Source organism: Rhea pennata, chromosome 3 (genome assembly GCF_028389875.1).
Source record: "Rhea pennata isolate bPtePen1 chromosome 3, bPtePen1.pri, whole genome shotgun sequence".
Classification (NCBI taxonomy): Eukaryota; Metazoa; Chordata; class Aves; order Rheiformes; family Rheidae; genus Rhea; species Rhea pennata.
Window position 1 is genome coordinate 55,449,001 of NC_084665.1, and position 21,733 is coordinate 55,470,733.

The following is a 21,733-nucleotide window of genomic DNA, read 5'->3' on the forward strand; positions in this document are numbered from 1 at the left end:
TTCCTTTCTTTCTCATTTGGCACTGTGATGAAAACTAATTAAGCTCTGGCAAATTTTCTTCTTAGATGTAATTTGGACTACTTATCTAGCCTCTCACATGGGAGAAGACTTGGCAACTAAAAAGAAACACCTGCTTTTATCATTATAGAACAACGCTTTTGTCAGCTTAGCAATACGAAAAGTTTCTGAAGCCCTTGAATTCTGAGTGTTACGCTTAATAATATTTTATTTATTCAATGTTCACAAATTTACTTATGAATGTGGCAAACTACCTCATTTGCTGATATGCAGCATGAACAAGCCATTAAGATTTGACCTTAAGCCGACAATGCACTAAAATGATAACAACAAGTAAGAATAATAACTTACCTTTGAGTTATCTCAATGTAAGGTTATACAGGCATCCAAATATAAAGCGATTTCATTTGTACAGTGCCTTCAGGTTTGACTGGTGGCACAAAAGGGCTGTAGCTGTCCCACTTCACCCACCCACTTACATTAATAGCAGGTAATGTGCTGCACTCTTCAGGTCAAGAGACAAGGATCAATCACGCTAATGCCAAAGCAGAGCCCTCCACTTCACTCAATCTTCTACTTGCTTTTGAGTCTGAGGAAGCCCATAGGATACTTCTACTTCATTGACTGTCCTAACTTTGAATGCACCAGGAATACAGAAAAAGGAACCATTTGAATAATCGAGTTAAAGACCTGAAAAATAAAGTCAACCACATGAGCGACATTTAGCTTAAGATGGGTCCCCAAAGCTTTCTGTTCATGACCCTTTGCCCTTTCCACAGCAAACCCAAACATTTTTCTATAAGGAGCATAGAAGTTTTATTATTAGAAACTCATAAAAATTGCAAAACATTTCATAAAGGTATTAGTAGAGATCAAGGGCATTATTAGCATCCTATATCCTGCCACAGCAGGGAATGTATTTGATGAGAACACCTAGACAACTCTGGGAAGAAAACCACATCCCACAAGCTAGCACTCTAGCAACTTGGTCTAAGGTATCAGTGCAGTTTTAAAGCTAATTTAAATTGTCTTCACTTATAGCAGACTGGTTCTTGAAGTTATTGTGGTGTCTGCAGCCTAGATTCCACTTGGATGAAATGAAAAGTGGAGGCTCCATTCCAAATACCCCTCTGTACCTCATGGGAATGTGCACGTACAAAGCAATGAGTGGGCTACACGGCCAGAAGAGCCATCAGCACACGCGTAGCTTAAATGCACTAGTAGAAGTCAACACTGAGCACAGGCAAGAGCTCTTGAAATGTGTGAGGATGACAAGTTCATTAAATTAGCTCACAGGAGATGGTCTTGACAGTGTCTCTTCATCTTCAAAGGTCTTGTATTTGCTGCTTGTCATCTCATGTCTGAAGGTGAAGTGATTCCAACAGCGTTGTTGGCACATCTGTAACAGTGTGCTATCCACAACATCATCTCTCTGGTCCATGACCCTCAGTTAATTAGAGGCAAAGCAGCTGCAATGGCATGGGCTCCCAGAAAGTCATAATGGATGTCTTGTTCTTTAGGAAAAAGAGGCCCAAGAGATGAGATATCAGTTCATTCAGGATGTCTTTCCAGAGCAGCCACTTGAAATGAAGGATGAAGTCGTTCATGCCCCTCTCCCCAGTGTCTTCTAATAGATGTTGTCCAAACAGAGTGGGAAAGGCAGTAAGCACCACAGTGTCACTCAGAAATGGCATGAAATAGGAACAGAAACAAAGCTTCACATGCAAGGCCTACTATGGAAAATGGCCACTGATGTGCTAACATCATCTGAGACATACAAAAGAGCAGCATTACACATGCTAAAAGGCCAGATTAAATCTAATCTGAAGAAAGCCTTCTGGCAGTGCATGTAATGGAGAAGAGCCCTCTATCAACTGCTCTTGTCTACTGACCCACTCCTCTTCAACTGAATTGTTTGTTAATGTACATACAGCAATGAAGTCCCTGCTAATCTAACTCAAACATAAATGCCTTCCTGACCACAACTGAACCGATGCTTAAGCTCAAGTATGGAAGTAAGGCAATGTAATCAACTCCAAAACCTTTTCTCTACACTTCTGAACCATCTCTAGCTGTGTGCAGTCTCTAACACTTCAGAAAAAGTCAATACAGCTCTAGAAACCAAATCAAATTGAAATAAAACATTCTCACCACTTTACATACACAAATGATGGAACACAGGCTTATCTAAAAGTGTTATAAATATAATGCAACAAGCACGATCAACAAGCATCAAGTATCGTTTCAAATTCACCATCACAGAACAGCAACTCAGTCTCATATAAAGTCTTAAGTATTCACAATAATGGCTACAAGAAAACAGAGAAAGCAAGAAAACAGGTACTTTGGGAGAGAAAAAGGAAATACAGAACAGTTCACAAGAACAATCAACTGCACAAAGACAGAATGGGAGACAACTCCTTAGCTAACAGTTCTAACAAAAAGATAGGCTTATAGTTAATCTTAAATCAAAAACATCATACTACTGTAAAAATGACAATGCTGCTAGAACAATTAAGTAGTAGCACTATTCCTGAGATCCATAAAATAATTTTTCTATTTTATTCAGTACTGGTAAACTGTCAGTTGGAGGAATAGATCCACTGGGTACTTTAAGAAGGAAAAGGAAAGCGAGAGAGCCCAACAGGGAGTAGCAAAGCATGCTGAGAACTAGAGGGCATGATTTCAGAGAACAGACTAAAAGAATGGGGAGCTAACATCAAAAGGAAAATACTGAGAAGAAAAACGATAGGAGTTTCCAAACATAAGGAGGTGGCTATAAAGAGGCAGGATACTAATTTGTCCTCCATGTTTGCTGTGGAAAGGACAGAAGAAATGAACTTAAATTGCAGCTAGGAAGACTTAGGTTAACATTAGTAAAGCTTTCTAATGGTAAGCATAGTGAGGTAATAGAATGAAAGAGTAACAGAGTTACATCACTGAGATGAGATCATATTTAAAATCAGGCTGCACAAATTTGGAATGATTTAGATATAATTGAGGCTAATTCAGAGAAAGAAAATGTAATGGATGCCTTTTTTTGACATCTCTTTCAGTCTATGATCTATGATACTATAATCATAAACTTTAATTTCCATCTCTGGAATCATTACTTATATTAATTTATCAAGCTCCACCCTGAAATAATGAAGGGTTCCATGTCCTCGCTGCCCTATTTTAAAGGTCATGCCAGAATCAAGACATCATCCCTTTGATGTCAGAAACCTTGTTCTAATTTACAATGTAAATTCATTCATAACTGATTAATATCAACTTGATCTTATAGAAAGTTCAATTTAAATAAGTCTTCTTCCTCGCTTGTACTAATTCCTGAAATGTCTTTTATAAATAGCAATATATCCTCTTTCTCAGTCTTCATTTAACTATGCTGTCTATCTCAGATATCTATCAGAAGTCAAGCTCTGATGGCACAGATTTCCTTGCAAGCTGATTTACTTTGGTCTTACTCTGGGGTCATGGTAGCTACACAGCCCCTGGAGGCGGCCTTCATTCAAAGCTGGCTGAGAGACCTCTGCTTTCCACTGCAGTTTGTGATTGAAGGCATATCTTATTTCAGGGAATCCCTAAAACAGAAACAAAAAAGGATATTCCATCATTTAATATTTTAAATGGGTTTGGAAAGCCAGATTTACCATTCCAACTCTCCTATGATGCAAAGCAGTTGTAAAGTTCTCCTAACAAGAAATCTTGAGGACTCTTTCTTGTGAGGTATCTCCTGACAACAGTGTTCCCAAGAAGAGGGCTACAAAGAGACAATACATCCCCAGAAACAGGGATTACGGTATCACCTCAAAGGCCAGCTATTGATAGCATGAAACAAACAGCCTTGATAAAGCTGAGCTCCTTCAAGCTAGGATAGGATCATGCCCCAAACTTGTCCACCTTGGGAAGTGGAAGTGCAAAAGGAATTGTAAACCATCTATGTTCTTCTGTCAAAATAACAGTTCAAACGATATCTGCATTTATCTCTAGGGTCAACAGGCATGTTCCACTGAACTCAGTGGAATTGTTCTCATTAAGCTTGCAGTACATTTGATGCTATACAGCATAAAAAAAACAAAAACCAAAAAAACCTCAACCCTACAAACTCTCCCATTCTCTCCTTCACCTTTCTCCATTAAAAAACTTGAAGCCAATGAATTTGTATCTTATAAAATCTTAGAAGCTATTCCTTCTCTATTTCAGAAATGATCTAACATAACTAACTTGGTCAGACTTTACATACACAACCAAAACTACATTGTGGAAGATAAAATTTTATCCTCCTCATATTCAAAGTGAAAAATTATATGTTCCATTTCACTTTGTATTTCTATAGTGAAGATAGGAAAATAATTATTTGTATACAAACTGATGCCTTATAGGATAGGGTGTCCAGATTTAACCTTATAAACCTGAGTCAAACTTCACCATGTAAAGTTTCTACTGATTCCTAAGGAGAACATGTATGCAGCAGAGAGCAAGATTTGCCTTAGTGAGCTTGACTCTTCTTGTACTTTCATTCACATAAATATTATCTGAATCAGATGATATGCCATTAGCAAAAATATTGCCTGAGAAGAGAATCAAGTTCCAAGGCTTGTATTGAACAATCTCAGGATCTAATTCTGGAAATGACTTCTCAGTTGGCTCATGGAGATTAATATTTAAATGCCCAATTATAGAATTTTGTCTCATGCGTTAGTTGTCAATGGTTACTTCCTACATATGTCTCTGTTAAGTTGCCAATATTCCAATTTGTTCTGAATTAGAACAAATACTCAGAAACACGAGAACAACAGGCTGCTAAACTATGCCAGGTAATAATGAGGCATGAATCTCTTGGCATTAGGAATGAGAATTTCTAACATTAATGCTTAGCAATGGGAATGATGCCACTGCTGGCATCTTTAACTTAAAGCATCTTAACAAAATTGACTTAAGCCATTTAGGATGAACCTTAATTAGTACCTGAGAAGTTTCAGGAATCATTGGTAAAAATACCTTCATTCAGAGTTTACTTATGAGTGGCTGCTTAGAAATCTCAACTGAAATCCAGACTGAAAATAATAAACAGTGAATTTATTTTTCAAAATGCTTTCTTTTCAGATCCAATGGAAATGCTCTGCAACACTTCAGAATTAGCAAATCTTCATGCAAATGTGAAATATCTTCATGAAAATGAAAACATAGTTTGTTGAAAGGGGGCCTTGTAAGCTAAATGGTAGTGTATACATATGCACAGAATATTGGGATCTCTTTAGAACAGGGAGATGGTCAGAGTAAGAAACACATTTATCACTTGTGGTATCATCCAAATGCAACCCTTTTGACAGGGTTCTATACCTGTATTCACTCCAGTTAAAATAATTCTCCAGAATTTATTAAAACACGTCAGTTCACTTAAATTAATTTTAAAGAGAGGCATATTCTAGAGTACCATGGACTGCACATGTATGTGCACATGTGCTTTTCTGCCTAACTAACCTTCTCCAAATTTTCCAAAAAAAAGGCATTCCAGTCCGTGCTCTTCACCATGGCATAAAGAACTGCTCCAGTACTCAAAAATCAAATGAACAGCAGAACATGAGATTAATTCCAACTCTCAGCTCTGCAAATTCTGGGTAATACAGATGGAGACACAGCAGTGAGCAGTAGGACATCTTTTCACAGCATGCTCAGAGTGCTGTGTGGATGGCAGAGTTAGCTCACTACTGCTGCTAAGTACACTCCTAAAATGACTATCCCACTTCCAGTACTTAAACTAGTTCATAAAGATCTGGTAGATCTACCAGCATAATCCATGAAAGAGAAGATTTGCTCTACTTTTTCTCCTCTGGTTCCTGAACAACAACAACAACAGGAGGAAGGGTAGAATGTGATGGACACTGTAAGATGCACCAATACCGGCTGCTGAAACCAGGCTGCTCCTCCTCTCACTCACTGGAGCATGTCATCCTATTTTACAGTCAGAAATGGCTGAGGAAGTAAGAGAGTCGCTGAGAGGCCCCAGAGGAATTGTTTAAATGTTCTTAATGTAAAACTGAAGCATATTGCGAATTCTTGAAGAAGCCTTGAATGTCAAAAGGTAAAAAAATCATTTGGCTAGAAGTTTTAGGAGCTAACAATGCTACAGTTTTATGAGAGAAGAGATTAATAATTGCCAAAGGTTGCCTGCTCTTTTAATAATTTTAATAAATATATTAAAAGTTATCTACTGTTACTGAAGTTGTCAGAAATGTGTTTATATTCCCAGTTGAAATATGACCTTGTAACTGTGTAAAACATTACTCAATACTGGATAGCGTTATTACCTAGACCATAAGTAAATACAAGAAGCTTTTCCTCCTTTCAAGTCACCAGAGGGAAGTAACTCAGTATTACAGGAAGATCAGCAACTCATTCTTCTGCAGTGATAGTAACAGTTAATGCTATGTTTAGGAATGGCCTGCACCAGGCCAGCCCTTCAAACTGTGAGCTGGACTACAGACGTAAGGAACATTAAAGAAACTATTTATTAAGGAAAATGCATATCCTACTCATCAGACCTGCACCTAGGGAGAATGGACACCCAGGATATCTGTTCTGACGGGTTTTGAAAAAGCAGTACCAGAGAAGCTAGACAAACTGAAGAAGAAGTCTCCAGAAGCCCACAGACCTCACCACTAGCTCCTAATCCAGCCCCTAAACTGAAAGGCAGCAGCCGTGGAGCCTTGTTGCTGTCCTGCACCTACTGACTGGACTTTGTGCGTGATTGCTGTCACGTCTCTTACTGCTGCTCCTCTTCACTCAATTACTTTATACATGAATATATACAAATATTTATATATTATATATTATATAATATATATACAGATGGCTACACATGAAAATCAAGATTCTGCTTCATTACTGATCTTGTTTATAGTCCACATTTTCTTGTCTCTGTATTAAAACTGAAATTTATATTCCCTCTGTGTTTCCCCATTTTCCTCTTTTGCATGCTTAAAATCATCTTTCCTATTATCTGCTTTTTCCATATCAAAGAAAAAAAGATGTTCTATTTTAACCTGCAAACCATTGCATCTTTTGAGCCATTAAAGATGAAATCCACATTTCTTATAACTTGGCAACCTCTATGACATTTGACTCAATTTTTATCACAGGTCACAAGAGGACATACATTAAACTCCTGAACAATAGCAGGGATGATGTATCTGACTCCCTGAAATTAAATTTCCCAAAGTAAAAGCATTAAATGAGAGAACAAGAGATTGTCAGTATTGCCTCTTGCTATGTTCTCCAGGAAAGCAGACACCAGTTTCCTTCTTTTCTTTTTCTTGCAGAAAGAAAATTATACACAGGGAAATACAGCAGCAATCCGGTAATATTTACTTACTCCTGGAAAATAAAATATTAATGTTTCTGAGACAAACTTCAAGAAAACTAGAGCTACCTTAAAGTAGCTTAGTAGCTCCTTCTAGTAAGCAATGTTTTTAAAAATTAAAATAGATTTCTCTCTATTTTTATATGGAAGAACTTTGCTAAAATCATCTTGTATATGTTTAGAGCATTCAGGCATGAAAACTTGCATTTTTACCTATCAACAGTTATAAAAATTAAAGATAGAGGATATCCATGAATCATCTTTTTACATTTTTTCCATTTCACCTAAGTTGAAACAGGTATGCAGCGTTTATTTTGTATTTTGTAATTTAGAAGTTACTCATTTCAGAATACAGCATATAGTGTTTACAGTAAGTAAATGCTAAACCAGTGGTAACAGCAAACTATCTGATCGTGTCATCTCTCACATTTGGAGACTGAAAACTCTTTCATTTTGGAGTACTTCTGTAAGCAGGTTTTAAAAGTCAGCTGACGGCTTCCTGGGCTAATATGACCTAGGAACTGTACCTGCTAAAAACACAGAAAGGTTAGTCCAAGTTTGACTACCCTGCAAATGCAAGTCCCTCACTAATCTTGCTGGTGGTTGTCTTGGAGTCTTCTTAGTGAAAGTTCTTCAATAATAACTAACATCTGATCTTTTTTTTCCTTTTGGTAAACTGATCAGTAATAAGAAAAAGATTGAGTAGTGTACACAATCTCTTTTTTAAAAAAAATTGCTTCTGCTATCTTTAGATAAACTGTATTAACAAATCCCAGCTATTACAGGGTACCTAATAAATACATGTAAAAGAAAACAGGACATAAATATCTGCCAGACAATTGGAACATCGTATTTGGAGAAAGAACAGTGGAACGTCCTATCGTCATAGCCCCGACTGTGAGTTAAATTGCCCAGGATTTCACAATCGCAGTCAATTTCTTTCGCAGTCGGCAATGCCAGCAAATTGCTCTCCAATAGAGCCTGAGCTTCACTCAGTCGCTGACAGCCTGAATGTTAAAGAGGCAGGAAAAAGGGATAAAGATATTCAGAAGAAAAATAGACAAGGGACAGGCAGGCACAGTAAAATAGAAGGAGAAATTAGAAGCAACAAGAATAACAGTTCTTGCCCCCTAGCAGTGATACCACACATAAAATCCATATCTAGTAGACTATTAGTATGTGTCTTTTATATCTGACAGAGAAAAACAGACAAAATAAATATGTTTACTCCTTTTTTTTTTCGTACAAGGTTCCTAGTTTTTCTTCTACTTTTTGCTCCCAGGATAGTTTGGAATTATAAGTTTTCCTTAAGAAATTAGGAAATCATTTTGCACAGCAATGCTATGAAAAGATCCATTTTAAAGAGCAACAGAGGTTTTAAGCAAATACTACCCATTACCGGCCAGCTGATGAAAAGCTTTCATCTTGCCATCAACAGTCTCTGCTTGTTGCCTTTGGAGCTTAAATTAGACTTCATTATGGAAATCATTCATTTCTGAACAATCACCTTTTTAAATAATTAAATCTCAATCAAATATCAGTTCCAAAGACCACTTATGAAGGGTAGAATGAAAAAAAATCAGATAAAGAACAGCTAAAAATCACAAGATTATCAAATATCATGCTAAGCTCCTCTTTAGCTTATTGTGCTCTGTTGCCTACCCCCTGTTTTGAAATTACTTGCTTAGATTACTAGTTCTTTCATGTTGAGTCCTTATTCCAGGTTTTCTCCTAAAGCACCTTGCAAGCCACAAGCTGCTGGCACATAACAAATAGCCAGCTGCCTCCAGGAAAGGTAACACGTCTTTGCAACCTTCTCTCCCTGCAGCATGCCACAACACCCTGTCCTGCTCAGCTATGGACTTACTACCAGGTATTTCTGCACACAGCGGGTTTAATATGATCAGTGTTGCTCTTGATCTAAAGCTGTAGTGATAAGCTACTGTATATATGTGGAGAAAGTCTTTGTTCCCAGTTCACACTGAGAATCATAGCTTATTCCTGCATTTCTCCTGACAGTGATTTATCAGAGGACCCTTAAAAATATCCATCTCACCAATGGCACTTGGCAGAAAAGATATATCATGCTCTTGTTTTGGTTTTGAGTGTTTTTTTTTCCCGAACATGAACATCAAATAATTTGTTCTTTGGATCCCAGAGGGGTCCAAACCAAAAAGACCGATCAGCCCACCACTGCTATTTCTATTTACATTCACTTCTCACTTGGAGGATGAAAAATTTGACTGAACATATGCTACCCTACATAATACCCACATCCATGTTGATAATAAATATAATTAAAAAAATTTTAAAGTCAAATTCACTCAGCTGATCAGAAGTACATTGAGGCATATTCAATTCATATATAAATTATTTAGTTTCCAGAGGATTGTCATATCCTATAATTGCTGCCCTTCAGAGCTTTGTGCAGTATTGTAAGCACCAGGATTCTCATTGTGATCCCATTTTTCTATTGCTGCCATGCACATGCTGACACTCCAGCAGTGGCGCCGCACAGACCTCAAAAGCTCATCCCATCCCTGTGACACAAAATTCTATCAACTTCTGAGATGAAAGCATATTAAGAGCTTTGCTGCTAAAAAAAAATCTCTCTTTTGCCTAGAGGATCTTAGTCTTTAGGGTTTCTAGCAACACTATCAAGAAGTTGTTGCATATTCATACCACTTCCCTAGCCATCAAAGTTAGGGAAGCTGATTGGTTCTCAGCAGAGCCACATGGAAGTTAAAGGGCCTTGATGTTACTTCTGAATAGGATTCAGAGTGTGGTTAGGAATAACCCATTTTTTCGTATGTGCAACATCCAAAGGGTTTATTTTCTTTATTTTTCTGGGCAAGGGTGAGAAACGGAAAGAATTTCACAAATTTGCTTTCCTTTATGAAGAGAGGTAAAACAGAGGCAAGGAAAAGGTAGCAAACAACATGCAATGACAGTGCTGTGGATGCCATCGCTTTTCAGTGCAGATGAGTGCTAGACATTATTTTGAGGGATTCAGTAAATTCTGAACTGTGAAAATGTTCTGTGATTAATTAGAAATACTCTGGTGTCCATCAAAATTGAAATCCAGGTATCAGTGTATGTGTCCTAATTGTGCTTATCAAGAGTTGTTCTAGCTGCTCAATAATTTGAACCAACGTAAAATTCCATATCAATCACTTCTAAAATATTATGCTATTTATACTATGTATGAGCAGTTCAAAAATATTAACTTATCAATAAGGCTGACCACATACATTGTAGCTTTATATAAAGAGGAAAAAACACTCAGAAAAGCTGGTGAATATTAATGATGTCTTCTATTTTTTAAAAAAAGCTGACATAAAAATATTATTAGATCACACAAGTCTGCTAAAGTTTTCAATCCCATTGACTGCCAAAATCATTCCTCCTCAGTTTTACCATATTTACAGAGATAATCTACTATGCATCAGCCACTACTTCAACAGTGTCATGCACGTGTCTAGACAGTATTTTGTATTCCTCAGGCACTACGCTATATCTGACAGCACACTGGATAGTGGCCATTCATCAGACTTAATAGAAGAGTTACTGCAGGTAGAAATAGTAATAGGAGTTCAAAAACTGATGACAATCATGCAAAAATCTTTAAAGCTCCATGATTATTTCTTCTGGCAAAATTTGTGGCACCTGTCCTAATGCTAGATTTTGCTTGTTAGTATGGCACTCACTAGAAATGTGACTAAAAATAGCTAAGATCCAGAAGCTCCCATTTCAAGCTCCTTTCTAATGCTCAGGTAGTAGGTCATAGAGAGTCTAATTTTCTCCCTTAATTTTTTTTTCATGTGCAAAATTCAAACATAATTCTGACTTCATTTTGAACTGAGATGGAAATTTTCCATTAATATAGGCTAAACTTGGGATACAAGATCAAGATGAAGACACCTAGCTTTGAGTATCTACAAATGGGTGTGTTCAGGCACAGCAGTGCTCTGTGCATTGCCCAAGTACAGCTTTCCACTGATACCCAAAGATGTCCTATAGCATCTGGAACATCTATATGTGGCTCACAGATACGACCCAAGAGCTGTAAAAGATCATGTTCCTGTAGTGTAGCAGCTGCAGACCAGACAGGAGATCCTAGAACATCTCAAATGACATTAGACTTCAACATTCAAGCAATCAGAGTACTGGGTATTTAAACTCTCATCATAAATCAATGAGAGACCTCATTAACTCAGTCACTGGAGTTTAGAGATCAATTCTATTCACTCTAAAGTAGATATCTAGTTGCCAGTTACTTGCACTGCTATATATAGACACCCACATTTAGTGGTCTTAATTTCAGACTAAGTCCCACCATAGACGTTTTTAAGTATATCTTTTAATCACTCAATCCCAAATTGTTCCAATATTCAAACAGCAGTAAATGCCATTGATGTTTTGCAATTAGGTTAGCAGAAATTACATGATCTCTTCTTCTCCAGGGATTCTCAGGCAAAATATACCCAACTGGAGTCTTGTTTTTCCATCCCAATTAGAAACACATGTCAATCAAGTAAGCATTCATTTTCTTCACAGGAGAATTACTACAGACAAGAAGAACTCAGTGTTCACTAGCAGAATTATGCATCAGGCTTTAGGGCCTCAAAAGGGTAAGCAATAAACAACTAGATTTTGCCCTGGATTATTCCTCCTTCACTTACATTGTATCTACATTAGCATTTTAGTACATTTCAAATGTGCAAATCTGATGTGAACCTCCTAATCATGTCCACTTAAGACACCTTGCTTCACATTTCAGAGCAGTCTAAGAATGAACAAAACACATTATTTTCAGATAAGGCTAAACTAAAAGATGCATTCTGAGAATGCCCTGGTGTCACCTCAGGCACTAGCAAGCATTCAGTCCCTGCAAACAGACTAGAGCTAGTAAAACATACTGAAATGCATACAGTACGCTTCATAGCAAGTCCTTAGTTGTTCTGCTGTGCAGACTTGCTCCTATTGAGCTGCTGGACTTGCTAACATAGGCAATAGCCTCAGAGCTCCCCACGGACCACACAGTCCGACAGTTTGAACAGCAAGAAAAACTCAAATCTGTCATTAACAAAATCAGTTCCAAGCTATGGTCCCTCAGGACCAGGACGCTGACTTGCCTGCGTGCTGCAGTGAGAGTAGGGAAATTGCTCTTACCCACCAACTTCTTGGATTATATCCAGTTACCAGAACGTCCTAAACATTCTATAATCGTGAAATGTTTAACCAGTAAAGCGCGCTATAAAATCTATATCTTAAAAAAAACCTGTCAGGTCCATAAGTTACTGTAACGTAGTGACTTCCCTGTTGCATTCTTTTACATTGAAATCTGATTATGCATTTTATTCTAAAATGTTCACCAGCAATAGAAATATTTCAATTACATATTGGCTGGCAGTTACCAGTATTGTCCGAGGACATTTCTTACAGCATCTAGTTTACTTTCTCACAGCTGTGTTCATTTTCCAAAGAATACAAATTTTTTTTCTTCATCAGATTTAGGAGATATGAGTCACAAAAAGCATATACAATGAATAAAATGACAGCTATGAAGACTGTAAATTTGAAATGTGGATTATTAAAATTTAGACACCATAAAGTATATTTAAATATATGTCCTAAAATGAAAAGGTAGTGATCATACATCATCCTTAAATGAGTTGGCAAAAGCTATGGGAACTCAGTATTTCTCAGAGCTGAAGAGGGTGGTAAATATGGATTTAGGTCTGAAAATAGAAACCCATAACTAAATGTCTTTATTCGTTCCTGCAGTATCTAATTCTTTTATCAAGGGTCAATGTCTCTAACATATTATGTAAGGATTTTGTAATTTCAGCTATCATTCCCCCGCTGTTCTTCTATATTACTTTTCTTCTGAGAATTGCAGAAATTTTTATGTAAATATTAAAGCTTATAAGACCCAGGAAAAAACTTACTAATATAAGTTTCACAGATGGAACTGAAACATAGCTGAGCGACCCAAATTTACAGATTTTCTGAAGTCTTCCTGCCCCAGAAAAGAAAGTAATAACTCTTACTTGTTTCGGAAAATTATTGTGTCCTATATGAATGCTCCTGTAATTTAAAGGCATCTTATTGCAGTACTATCTAACAGGAAAGAGAAGGAGACTGTTACTTTTTTCCTGAATCAGATTTCAGTGACATGTGTCATTACATGTCCAAAACAAGTGAATACTAATACTATGGAGATGACAGCCATGACTCTGCAGCTCAGGATGACTTAGATTTTGCACTTAAAAAATGAATTAAAATATGTATGTTTTAAAAATACAGCACATAATCTCCAAGCTTAGTGATGAACATAAAGGGAATTCTCTAGAGGGAAATTTAAATAAGAATTCACTGATTTGAGTTAAATAAATTAAAAATTTGATTCCTTAAACCATTTCTATCAGCTTTAGCATTATTCAGAATGATTTTTGGCACCAACAGGGAGTCTTCTTATACTGCTAAAACCCATTTAAAGTTTAAGAACATACTTCATGAAGAAATATAGTGGTAGTGAAACTGCAAGCAACTGTTTCTAGCTGTTGTGATTAGACAGGTCACAAGTCAAATCAGTTCAGCAGCTCATATGGGAAGCTATTTCAAAAAAGAGAAACTTTTCTTCCCACTAACTTGCATGTGGCGATTCTGTTAGGTGTATTAAACCAGTACTGACACAGAGAATGTACTCATATCAAACGTTTCCATTGATAAGTCACTTGTTTTTCCAGCTGTCAGTGTTCTTTAAAAATCTTACAATTAGTGACAGTTTTCAGCATTTGTGCTCCTTGTGGACCCTGCTGCCTCACCTAGTCAGTGAAAAAAGGTCATCTTAGCTGGCTAACAAAAATCAGATCACACTTTTAACTGTGAAGACATATGGACTGGTTCTTTATTTTTGCTCTTTTTTTTCTTTTCTTTTTCTTTTTTGTAGTAATGTTGTCCACAGCAGTCCTCTGAATCAATAAATCCATTACAAAATAAAATCATTTTTATCAGCTTATTTCAGCTGCTCCGCCCCAAAAAAATTTAACTAGCCAGTAGTTTTTGGCTGCTTTATTATAACCAGTGCAATGACAAATTTGCCCAAGTGTTAATAATCAAAAAGCCATTTAAGGCTGCATATCTTCAAAGTATTAAAATAATTATGCAACAGCACTGTTATGGGGCCTGTTCACTTAATATAGCTCAAAGAATCATAACATAAGAATTACTCACTGAAAATGTACATACGAATTCAAGGCTGCCTTTCAGTGAAGGTTTATATATATGTAAGCAGGGAAAAGAAGAGGAGGTCCTCATTTGGAAAAAAAAATCTTTTCTTAGCATATTATTACACACTCCAGAAAATTTTACATAAATATTAAGTGGAATCTGCAGCTTTTTATGTAATCTTGGAAACATATAGTTATGCTGATAAGACCATTAAATGGATCACTGCTGTCTCTGGAAAGGAAGATAAGTTATCTTTTTGTGCTTAAATATTCTCTGATAGCTGTTCTTCTTTCTCACAAACTTTCTTTGCCATCCGAAGATTATTTGGGATTGACGACTCTGCTTTGGAGTAAACAAGATCTTTTTCTGATAGGGTGCTGGAAATGGATGCTTAAGACACAGATAACAGTACAGCCTGTCAGGCACATTATATAGCTAGTATATAGGTGCCAGGGGAAAGTACCAAGACATATGACTATTTGCATAGGCCTAGAAGTGTTTACAAATTTATCATATTTGGAAAGATAGCAAGAGAATAAAATCTTTCCCTCATATAGAACAAATCTGATGAGAATAAGGTAATTCTGTTGCTATACTGTTTGACTGTTCAGAGAAAAGAACAGAAAGGGAAAACAAGACTATGAGGCTGGAGTAGCTGAAACACCATTCCAGAGGAAATCACACAAAGGAATATTAGGACCCACTGGAAGTAAGAGAGAATTCAATTTCTTCAAAAAATATGTATTCCTTTGGGATCATTAGCTGCTCTGCCACCATTATCAGCTAAGCCTGGCATATCACCATTGCCAGTTGTGATGCCACCATTATCAATCAACAAACCTGGTGCCACATTCACTACTGGGGACAAGCAAAAGCTTACAAATGGTCCCCAAGTCCCACACTGTTAATGACTAGAGCTGAGATCACTGCCCCTAAACACAATCTGTGCTTTATTTGCAGCACCAAAGGATGCACATCATCTTCCCTTTAAGCCTCTTACTTCAGGCCAGGATACTGGCAACAAAGAGGAACTTCAGACTTCTTTCCAGTATAAGCTGTGGAGGTCAATGTCTGTTCTTAGAGAATGAGTTGCACTTGTTTCCCCCAAAGAACAGGAGTGGTTCTAGCAGTGCTGCTTGAACCCAGTACTTCAAAGATGAGCAATTATCTCAAGAACTCAGGCTCTCGGGGGTCTTTCAGACATAATAGGCAGTTATCTATGGGAATCAAACTGGACTCTAGCGAACCCCAAGGAAGTACATTTTTTTAAGATTTCCCTTAGTTTTAGCATTTTTAAAGGGCTTGCATGCACTTTTTTTATGAAACAGAAGTCATCTATAACAGCTGTCACTAACAGTAGTTGCTTGCACACGTAAGTGACAACATTACACTCTAGCTTTCTTTTACCAGGATACATCCTTTTGGTTTTTCCAAAAGATATTCTTTAGCAAAATAATCCCAAACACATGGGGAACACATGTATTATATTTAGGCATATTTATGTGTGTATGTGGACAAGAACTTGAAAATAACAGTTCCTCATAAAATGTATCCATAAATTATTGATAGACATTTTCAGATGTGATGCTGTGTAACACAGCTTTTCACAGGCTGAGAATCTCTCCCTTTTATTGCCAAAAATGATGTTTAATTAGAAAGAGGCATTCAATCTTTCTTAAGCTTTTCTAAGGGACTGTTTTGTATGTATTCCCATTCCCCACTTCAGAGTCATAGATATGACTCCGGATATCATACCAATACAGATTTTCTGTCTGAACAGTTGAAACAGGCCAAGCTTTGGACTTTTTTTTTTTTTTTTTTTTTTTTTTTTTTTTTTTTTTTTTTACCTGGAGTAATGGATAGCTTGATGTCCTGCAATATTAAAATAGAAGTCAGTAGTGTGTTTCATCTCATCAGTGTGTCCAGAGACCTCAATCCAGTGTGATATTGGGAGGCAGTACACTCCATCTACTACGTTATTCTGGTCGTAAACACTGCTTCGATCATGATGAGGCCCATTACCTAGAATACAGGAAACAACAATCCCAGGCTGTGAATCCAGAAAATCTTTTGAAAGATTTGCAGAGGATGTGAACTTAGTATTTAAGGCAAGGAGTGGCAGTTGCTACCTGTTTGCTTAGACTGCATTTCTCAGAACACATCAACATCTGAACTAGCTGGAAAAGAACCACTACCATAAAATAAACATTCAGCATTAAAACTATTGGAAATTATTTTAAAAGAATATTAAACCAGTATAAGACTCCTAAACTATGAACAACAGTTATTACAATTTCAAGAATAATTAATTTCACTTAAGTTTCTCATTTGCCACCTGATAATATTTGACCTTAGGGTTCCACATTTCTGCTGTGTGACTTCCTACTCTGGGGTTCATCTTCCTGTGATCCAAAGTCCAGCTCTGATAAAACACAGCTGCACAACCTTGCCTCAGATTTCTGATGAAACTGCTAAGCTCTGAGAAAGACTTCCAAGAAAATACACAGGGTACAGCCATACGAGACAAGAAAGGTAAAACTGCAAACAGAGGTAGAGTTGTGGAGACTTGAATTGTTACCAGACGAAGGATTCAAGAAGGAAAACACCAACATAGAAAGGTACAAAACCCTAAAGGAAAAAATAGGCAGATAGGAGACAGCAACTCAGCAGCATTAAAGATCTGGTTCAGGGAGCAAGCGAAAGCTGACTTCTCCACTTGACTGACAACTGTGTAGCCAGCCAAGACTCCTCAAGTGTCTTGCTGGGGACAGCAAGCGTACTATTGCCTAGCATAGCAGCTCACCAAATGCTAGCTGTCCTTGGGGGCAGGTTTAGCTCAGCTGGTTAGAACATGGTGCTGCTAATGCCAAGGTCGTGGGCCCAGTCCCCATGTAGGCTACGGTAAGGGTTGGACTAGATGATCTCCAGAGGTCCCTTCCAACCTTACCATTCTATAAATTTGTATGTGTTAACCAATGTGTTAACCAAAAAGTATCACTTTGTACTTCTTCAGATGCATGCGTCCTGTTTACAGAGTCTCTCTACACACCGTAAATGTTGCCCAAAGTTACCCAGGAAGAGACTGTTACATCTGCAGTCTCGGGGGACCACTACTGCCTAAAATGGCTTTGGCTGAAATAAGAAACTTTTCCCACAGTTTTCTAGTATCTAATATCCACTATCTTTATTACTTCTTTTATAGCAAGAGTGTAAGCATTAGAATAGACAAGGCAATCAATTTTTAAAACCATGCCAGAATAAGCAATCAGAATTGAACTGGGTCATGCCAGTAATCAAAAGGTTTTCTAGCTTCCCAAAATTCACTACGTGCCTATTCATTCCCCCTTCCCCCATTTTTAAAAAGGCTAATACTTATTGCCATGTAGGAATTATTGTGCAGATTAGAAGTGACCTACTCTATGGCTTGATTTAATGTAAACCTGTTACATTTATACATTATTAATAATGTTAGAACACTTCTGAGTAAAATTATGCCTGAAGGAATAGCTGCAGGTTCACCCTGCATGCAGATCTGTGCCCAGCTTCCAAGCACCACACTTGGAGAAAGTTACTAGCTCAAGAGCATTTTAGGACAGGTATTAATGCAATGATTAGAGAACAAGACTAACATCTAAGAGCTCAAGTCATCTCCTTGTTTCCAGATGACATGCAGCACTTTTTATCCTAATTATAAAATATTGTTTTTAAATTATTTTAATAAATATTGATATTATTACTAAATATGAAACATTAACTATTATGTATAAACAGATAATTGCTACTATTTGCTCTATGTTCCTGAACCATTAGGTACTATATGCAAAGGTATGACATAATTTTGGGTAAATAAGATGAACAAACTCAGTATATACGTCCTGAAGCTACAGATGATACTGTTATATTTTTATTTCATGTTTGCAATTGTTTTCTACATTTTTCTTACGTCTTTTAAACATTAATATTTGAAGACAGCAGTGTACATGCACAAATACAATGTAGTAAAAAAAAACAGAGTAAAAAAATGATTATGACACAAGTACACCCTAAATCATAATGATTGGGGCTACTGATCTTTTTCTGAAGATCTTTTTCATCTTCTTCTCAAGTTATTACTTAACCTCCCTGCCTTTTTATTTCTTGAAATAACAGTAAAGTTAAAATCACTGTTACTTCTTTAATAAAGGTCTAGTAGTATCAGTAAGAATTGAGTAATCTAATCCAAACTTTACACTGATTTATTCATTTTGTATTTGTGATGTCATTTTTCCATGGTAAACTGCAATTTCTTTAGCATTTCCACTAAGAATTGTTTCAGATTTTTAAAAATCAGAAATTTAAGATTTGATTTCAGTTAAAATATTCTCATTTGACATAATAAAGCAATTTTTAAAAGGCTTTTAAGATAGATGGAAATACTTTGCATTGTTTTCCCTATCTGAACTTAAATACTAAAAAGTTGTTTGGTAGTGATTTGCCATATTATCTACCAGCTGCTCTTACGTACATGACAGCTTGACTTTACTCATTCAGCAAAAACCTTAGAGCCACAAACATTACATCTTGGCTTCTCCATTTTATTCTATGACACCTGTCTGAAACAATGCTTGGGAGCTAATTGACTTCAACCGCTTCAACATTACTCATTTTTCACAAGAATAAACACATTTTATAGCCATTATGGAAATGAGTATCACCCACAACCAAAAATACTGAGAGCTATTTTAAAAAGTAGTTATTAGTTGATTTCTTCAGCGGCTCCCGTGATCCTTCTCAGTGCTTCTCTGTCATTTTTCCCTCATCCAGACTCTCGTATCATTTCCACCTCTCCGCTCTTGTGCTGTTGCTCATTCGGTATCCTGCATCCCCCTCCCTTGGGCAGTAAGCACGAACATCTAACTCCCCTCTTGCTCTCCTACACCTTTCACCACCGCTCTCCCTCTTCCCCCTTCACTTCTGTCAGGGTGTTGAGAGCCTCCCAGCCCTCTCTGTCCTTGTCCACCCCCAAGGCTTTCCCCCATCCTCCATCAAGAGCTTCTGCACATGCTTTTGGAGAGCAAGTGGTCCCTCCCTCCTGCTTAGTTTCTCCTCTTCCTTAGGTGCTAGGCAGGCCTAGAAGGCAGTGATGTCTCCTACACGATCATAACTGCACCACTACATACCTTATACTTTCCCATTTCCAAACTGTGCTTGAGGTACATGTACTTCTATCATTGACCAATTTTACTGTCCACCCTCATTTTCCTTCTACTCCTTTAGCCTTATTCTCCTACCTCTTTTTTCCCCCCTTTCTTCTCTATCTTTTACCTTTTCACATGGTAGTAACCTCCTTACCTGATAATCTTTTCACCTTCACTATCACTGATTTCCTTATTTAGCCTACAGCAACAGAGCTACAACCACAGATGAAACTGAGGCCAAGAGTAAATTGTCACTAAAGCATTTGTTTCATTTCTTCCATCTCAAACCTCATTCCTAAAAACTTCCCTCTCTAATCATTATTTATTGCTGTTCACTTTTCTGCACTGCTCAACCTCAAATTCCTGCTATGGCCCACAGTCAAATAAAAAAAAAACCCAAAAGTATGTTTCCATTTTGATTTTAACACTCTACTGAACAGTAGGAGCTTGCATTGATAGCATTTTTCATGAGAGTTACACAACTCTTCATTACTATTTACACTATATACAGATTTATGAATTAACAGCTCTATTATCGAAATCTCTGCAACAGAATATATACAAATACAAAAACAAATACAGCATTACGCTTTCATACAAGAAGGGAAGAGGGGTACTATATCTAAGAAAAAACTAATTCAGAAAACTCACAGAAAAGTGTTCATACTGAACTGTTTAGGGACTGAACTATATTCCCTCTGCAAGAGTTTTGAAGGAAGGAAAACATCACAAATTATCAGAATCCCACTACCAGGCAGGTAATACCCAAAATACACTACTTCCCTCACAAGTAATTTTTACCACAAGTTTGCTTCACCAGATGCATTTAACAAAGAAGTTAGATGAGTTATATATATATATAAAAAAAGTTGGTTTACACCATGCTTCTGCTAACGTATTTTGTCACAGGAAAACCATAATTTTTGAATGCTATAAAATGGCAGTGCAAGAAACAGATATACAGAGACACATGACAAGTTTGGAGGAGTAATGTAGAATTCATCTATAATTTACAGCCACTCTAAAAATGTTCAAAGTTCAACTCTCTTAACTTTTATCTTACAGTCATTTAATATAAAAACAAAAATCAGCTGATGAAACCAGCTTCTATTCAAGTTAATTGATCATAAACTATGCTTAAAGTAGAAACCAATTAGCACCACTTACATTCTCTGCTATGCCTGCAGTGTGCAGAATGTATACTATTAGGAGTATGGGCACAATTTGGGTGATGAGCTGAAATCCTTAATGGAACAGCCCTTCAGTTCTTCATTTTCTACTCTCTGCCTTTATAAAGCTGTCCAGTATGTCCATGCAAAGCCTGTCTTGGTCTCATCTTACCCCCTTAGCCCTGTTATCTTTGCTGACAGACAAGCTGCAAGGCTCCTTGCAGCTCCCATTGCTCCCAGACTCATAAGAGTTGGCATGAGACTTCTCAGAAGCACAAGAAGAGTTTGTGCCAAGAACAAAGTAACTGTCAGAGTCACCCTTCTGATAGGGTGGCACCTCACAAAAATTTGGTACCTCCCAGTACACTGAATGAAACACTCACTTCCCACTATCCCATGACAAGCCATCAAATCCTTTTCTAAATCTAGATCACTGAAGCATGAGGACTTCCATTCATAGGACATTGTGTTGTGCAGGGTATTAGCTACAGCCAGTGACCAACAAAACAACCAAATTAAAGACCATCACTTCCTCACTGCTTCTCCAGTCTAGAATTGTATAAGGGTACCGTTGGTTAGTTTAGGGGAGGAGAAAGAGAGCATGAGAAAAAGCAGGGGGCCTGAGCTCAGAAGAATCTGACTCTTTCTCAGCGCAGCCAAATTTTTTTGCTGCCTTTTCTATTTTCTTACCTTCTGCTCCAGCATGAGAGTGAAGGCAGCGACCAGGGCAGAGAGAAGTGCAGTGAAACTACTTGCATGCAGGGTCT

General features: G+C 37.2%; 1 protein-coding gene across 1 annotated transcript in view; it reads right to left on the bottom strand.

Moving 5' to 3' along the window:
• EPM2A (EPM2A glucan phosphatase, laforin) overlaps window positions 1-21,733 on the bottom strand; it is a 43,813-nt gene that overhangs the window by 12,290 nt on the left and 9,790 nt on the right. Inside the window, exon 2 of the mRNA XM_062573713.1 lies at window positions 16,468-16,642. Within this exon, the coding sequence (XP_062429697.1) occupies window positions 16,468-16,642 (175 nt within the window). The remainder of the gene's footprint in view (window positions 1-16,467; window positions 16,643-21,733) is intronic.